General features: G+C 44.8%; 1 protein-coding gene across 9 annotated transcripts in view; it reads right to left on the reverse strand.

The window, feature by feature from the left end:
- Positions 1–5,564, reverse strand: part of Cnot10 (CCR4-NOT transcription complex subunit 10) — a 47,888-nt gene that overhangs the window by 20,680 nt on the left and 21,644 nt on the right. For all 9 annotated transcript variants that reach the window (XM_031343632.1, XM_031343630.1, XM_031343629.1 and 6 more), the window contains 2 exons: positions 2,084–2,233; positions 920–1,122 (listed from right to left, as the gene is read on the reverse strand). In XM_031343632.1, the coding sequence (XP_031199492.1) occupies positions 920–1,122; positions 2,084–2,233 (353 nt within the window). The remainder of the gene's footprint in view (positions 1–919; positions 1,123–2,083; positions 2,234–5,564) is intronic.

The raw sequence follows: 5,564 nt of genomic DNA on the forward strand, positions 1-5,564 counted from the left end.
ACCAGGCTGGCCTCAAACTCAGAAATCCACCTGCCTCTGCCTCTACTGTCCAGCTTAGCTCTAGTTTGAACTAGCATGTGTACATACACGTGTGCTCATACAAGTACGCTCGTGCGCTCGCACTCTCGCTGTCTTGCTCTCTCCCTCTCTCCTCTCCTTCTTCCCCCTCTCTCAATACATCATCAAAGCCTTCAGAGAGCATTAGTCCCCTCTCTGCTGCATCCAAGCCAACTTCTTAAACACTGGAAGCGAAATGGCCCCGCACACAGGCTTCTTTTAAACCCTTGGTCCTTACATCTGCTCATCAGAAAATGCTGCTCAATAAAGAACCTCAGCATCCTATGTAACCTATGGCGGGCAGCTGTGCCAGGCAAGCCTTAGAAAGCCAACTGCTTCAACCTTCACATACCAAGGGAACGTGGGAAGAGAGGTGAGGGGAACTCAGACACCTGGTAATTCTTATTTCACCCAATTCACACTGACCCCTGCTCAACCAGAGATTCAGAAGGCTGCTACCAACCTAGAGATAACAGCGAGGGGCAGCCCATCTTTAGACACCTGTGTCAGAGAAGATCCATGACTGTCATGTGCGTCACTGGAGGAGTGTTGTTTAATGTACTCCTGTCCATACTCCACCAGAAACAGGTGTACTCTGACCACCTGGGACATAGACCATCCTCAGGCTTGTAGACGGTAGGTACATCTAGGCAGCAGGAGCCACCACTGTTCTGACAGACTCCTCATGGCACAAACCCTTTGCTAAGAATTAGAGCTGAGCAAGTGGCTGTTGGCAGAAGACTTCCACTCAGTGGCAGTGAAAAGGAAATGAGGCCTTACATTCCCAAGTATCTTTTGCTTTCCACATACCAAGTGCAGAAGAGGAGAAAGAGGTTCAAAGAGCTACTCAAACAGTACTCACCCCTTTATTGGCAGCAATGCAGCACTCAGCCAGCCGGAGCCAAAGACGAGGATTCGCATGGTATACCTGAACAGCTTCAATCAGACACTCAAAGGCAGCCAGAGGCCTCCCGATGTGCAGCAGCTGGATCCCACAGTTATACAGCAGCTCATACCTTTTGTTGGTCAGCAGTGTACACATGGGTCTTCCAGAAAACTTTTTGCCTTGTGATAAAATTTGGAGAATAGATCAAGTAAACACTTCCTGTTTAGTACTAGTAACTCCAATGTGAAACTGTAGCGGTCCTCTCCAAGATGGTTTCTCCTTGCCTAACTCCACAACTACTTGCCAGTCCTGTGGATGTCTGTGCTAGGAAGGATAGAGATGCCCAAGCTGTGTCCGCTCTTCTGGCAGTGTTGCTTAAGGGAGGCAAACAGCTGAAGTGAGTCACTGGCTTTCTGAACTACAGCACCTTGCCCTCCTTCAGACTGCTTGGCCATTTTGTTACCATGTACTACACTTTCTCAGTGACTCAGAGTCCACAATACGATCACCTGCCATTTAAAATATATTTTTCGTCGATTAAATAGGTGTTTATGGTTTTAAAAATTAGAAAGTTGATTTTAAGCATTGCTGATCAAAGAGCCATATAATCTGAACATACGGCAAGCTTCAGCAGGTTGGCCCACCACTTGTGAAGTTCTGCCAACAAGTTATAATACTGCTAGCCCACAATCAAGACATCCTAATGACTAATCAAAACTGGATGACATACCATTCAGGATTACTGACTCAAGTCCATAACAAACTGAGGGTGACAGAATTTTGGTCTTTTCTTTTTTCCCCTGCCATGTCTATGTGTTTTCATGTGTGTATCTGTGTGTACATGTGGAAGCCCAAGCTTGAATGAGGTCAAACATCTTCCGCAATCATTCTTCTGTCTTATTCTTGCAGGCAGGGTCTTTTAATTACATTGAAGCTCCCTGAGAGAGCTAGTCAGCTCGCTCCAGGACCTCTTCTTGATTTCTAAGGCTGGAACTCCTCTGCAGAGCCAAGTCTGATCACTGGATGATTGTTATTCCTTTGATTGTGACATCTTAGAGCAAAACTTGTCTCACCCTCCGAGATCCCTTCCCCAATGCTGTGTGTCTCATAGGACACTGCAGGTCCCCAGTGCTAGTTTACCTGGATCAGTGCTACCCGCACTGAGCTGGGCACACACATTGTCATTTTCCTGCAGAGCCTTCTTGAAGTAGAAAATCCCCAGATTGTGCTTGCTCATGGCAAAATGGATACAGCCGAGGTTATTCCAGAACATGCATCTCAAGCATTCACCTGAGAACAACACAGACCACGTTATTCATAGAACTTGTTTCTGGAGTCCCTCATGGAGACAGCAGGCCTAGTTGCTGTCAGTTAGCCAGCCTATTTGAAAAGCCATGAGGCACAGGGCAAAGCCACGTGCTGGACAGGGTGACACCCTGTCTTGGTGGATTTCTAAAACAACCCTGAATACTTTTTTAATGATCTTATTTTTTTTTTTAGCAAGTGATAAAAAAAAAACAGTAACTTAATATATATAATACATCCACACTGAAATCCTGAAATCCTGTACAAACTTCAAACCATGAAGCAGCTAAACACGGGAGGCTAGAGTTTAGCTCAATGATAGAGCTGGCTTAACATGTACAAGGTCCTGAGTTGAACATGCACACACATGGAAACAGCTAGAATACATTAGGTGAAGAATAGCAGGAAGAATGTATGCAGTAAAACAGAGTCAACAAAGCCTGCTTCACCTTTTTTTTTGGAGGGGGAGCTCAAGACAGCTTTTCTCTGTTGTAGCCCTGGCTGTCCTGGAACTCACTCTGTAGACTAGGCTGGCTTCGAACTCAGAAATCCACCTGCCTTTGCCTCCCAAGTGCTGGGATTAAAGATGTGCACCACCACTACCTGGCTAGACTGCTTCATCTAAAGCCTAAGTGTCCAATCTATTTACTCCATCTATCCATTTACCATCTATCACACTACCAACCACCTCAGATAGGACCTTGTGTAGAAGGCTGGCTGAATCTGAACTCTCTGTAGTTGAGAATGACCTAATTCTCTTACCTCTAGCTCCCAGGGTGCAGGAATCACAGACAGATACCAGCACACCTGGTTTGTGTGGTGCTGGGGATGAAAGCCAGGGCTTTGCATATGACCGAGAGCTCTACTGTCTGATAGGACCCTAGCACTATTCTCATTATTGTGAGAAGGTCTCACTCTGGTCCTGGTGGCCTACAACTCACTATGGAACTGAGGCTTGCTTGGGACTTCTGGCAATCTCTCTGCCTCAGCCTCCAGAGTTCAGGGATTGCAGCTGGCATCTGCCATACCGAACTGGGCTGGCTGACTTTGTTTGTTTCTTTTTGTTTCTCTCTCTCTCTCTCTCTCTCTCTCTCTCTCTCTCTCTCTCTCTCTCTCTCTCTCTCTTTCTAAAAGATCTACTTATTTAGTTTGTGTGAGTACACTGTCACTGTCTTCAGACACACCAGAAGAGGGCATCAGATCCCATTACAGATGGTTGTGAGACACCATGTGGTAGCTGGGAATTGAACTCAGGACCTCTGGAAGAGCTGTCAGTGCTCTTAACTGCTGGGCCATCTCTCCAGCCCTGGGCATTATTTCTTAGTTCTTACGCATGATCTCATCTGGCCTATCAGTTGCCCCTTGGCTATGAAGTCAGACTGTTACATGTCACATGTCTGGAAAGTTCATGCCCACCAACAGTTATCATTTGTTCTGTGACTTGATCCTGTATGTTTTTTGGTTTTTGCTTTTGTTTGTTTGTTTTGTTTCAAGACAGGATTTCTTGTTTGTTTGTTTGGTTGGTTGGTTTCAAGACAGGGTTTCTCTGTGTAGCCCTGGCTGTCCTGGAACTCACTCTGTAGACCAGGTGAGCACTGAACTTACACAGATCTGTGCCTCTTGACAGCTGGGACTAAAAGTGTGTGCTAACACATGTTTGTGTTTTAATCACAAAAACTGAACATATTTTGTGGTCAGATCTTAGCTAACTCTCCAAGTTTGTTGGTAATGTTCAAGCAAGCCTCCTTGGCCATAAAGTAGAATATTCAACCCAGTTCCTTCTGCGCTTTTTTATTCTTAATCTGCATTGATGTTTTGCCTGCATGTATGTGTATGTGAGTGTGTCAGATCTTGGAGTTACAGACACTTGTGAGTTGCTATGTGGGTGCTAGGAATTGAAGCCAGGTCCTCTGGAAGAGCAGTAAGCACTCCTAACCACTGGGCCATCTGTACTTTATTTATTTTTACATTCCAATGCTTTACCTTTGTAGATTTTTTTTTCCCTTTGATTCAATGAAAATAACATAAACTTAGCTTTCACTTTCTGAATGAACATTCCAAAACCATTTCCTGAGGCCTGTGTGGTGGCAGAGGTGATAGCACATGCTCACAATCTTTGTACTTGAGAGTTTGGGGCAGCAACAGCAATGTTTAGGTTTATCCTTGGTTACACAGCCAGTTCAAAGGTAGTCTGCTGTATGTGAATCTGGGTAAGGTGTTTCACACCTTTAATCACAGTAGTAGGGAGATCTCTGAGTTTGAGGCTGGTTAGAGTCATACAGTGTGACTCTGTCTCAAAACAAAAGAAAATTACAGTAAATGTACATACCAGCATGCCCTACTTTACCCTCATGACACAAAACGCCAGATTACGAAGCACTGGTAACAGGATATTCAATGCCAATTTCCCAAAGCTGTATGCCCTGAACTTTAAATGAGGGAGGACTATTAAAAAGAAGGGAAGGGAACTGGGAATTTCGCTTAGGGATGGGAAAGCCATTTCCTGAATCAGACTCTGGGTCTGACCATAGACAGGAAGAGTAAGGCTGGCTTGGGCTACACAGCAAACCCCTATCTCTAAGAAAAAAAAAAAACAAGACAAGAGTAAGCACACTGAAATGTTTCAACAGACTCATTCTAGGTAGAGCATACAGGCAAGTTAAGCTACGTTTTTAATCTTCTAAATATTCTCTAATGAGCATATTTTATCAACAACAACACTAAAATTTACATAATGGATAAAAATGAAGGCTTTCCACATTAGGAACAAGCAGATCACAAGCTAGACACGTGTCCTGGTTCAATGCCCATTTCATGCCTGCCTCTTGCCCTGCAGCAGCCTTTCCTTACAGAGTACTTGTGACTTCAAAAACCATTTTATACCACCACAACAAAAACATCAGAAATAAAATCCAGGGGAAGAGGATGTTTACTAGGTCGGGTGATTTCTAGCTCTCATGAGGCCTGGGATCAATCCCTAGCACCGTATTCACAGGGGTGCTGGCACATGCCTGTACTTCTGCCACCGAGGAGGTAGAGGATCAAAAGGTTATCCGTAATACACTGAGCCAGCCCGGGGTCCATGATACTCAAGACACAAAGCTACACAAACCCAGGAGGATTAGAGTGGTTGTTTAAAACAATGTGAAATAGGAAAGGAGAGACATCCTGCACTCTGCAATGAACTCAAGGGAGCAAAGGAGGGCCAGGTGGAGCAGGGCTGTAGGTACAGGCTACATACGCACCTGAACTGAATCCAAAACCAAACCTGAGCATTCACATGCAAAATGGAGCAGGAACAGGGAAGGTTAAAATA

The sequence above is a fragment of the Mastomys coucha genome, unplaced genomic scaffold (genome assembly GCF_008632895.1).
Source record: "Mastomys coucha isolate ucsf_1 unplaced genomic scaffold, UCSF_Mcou_1 pScaffold23, whole genome shotgun sequence".
NCBI classification, from domain to species: Eukaryota; Metazoa; Chordata; class Mammalia; order Rodentia; family Muridae; genus Mastomys; species Mastomys coucha.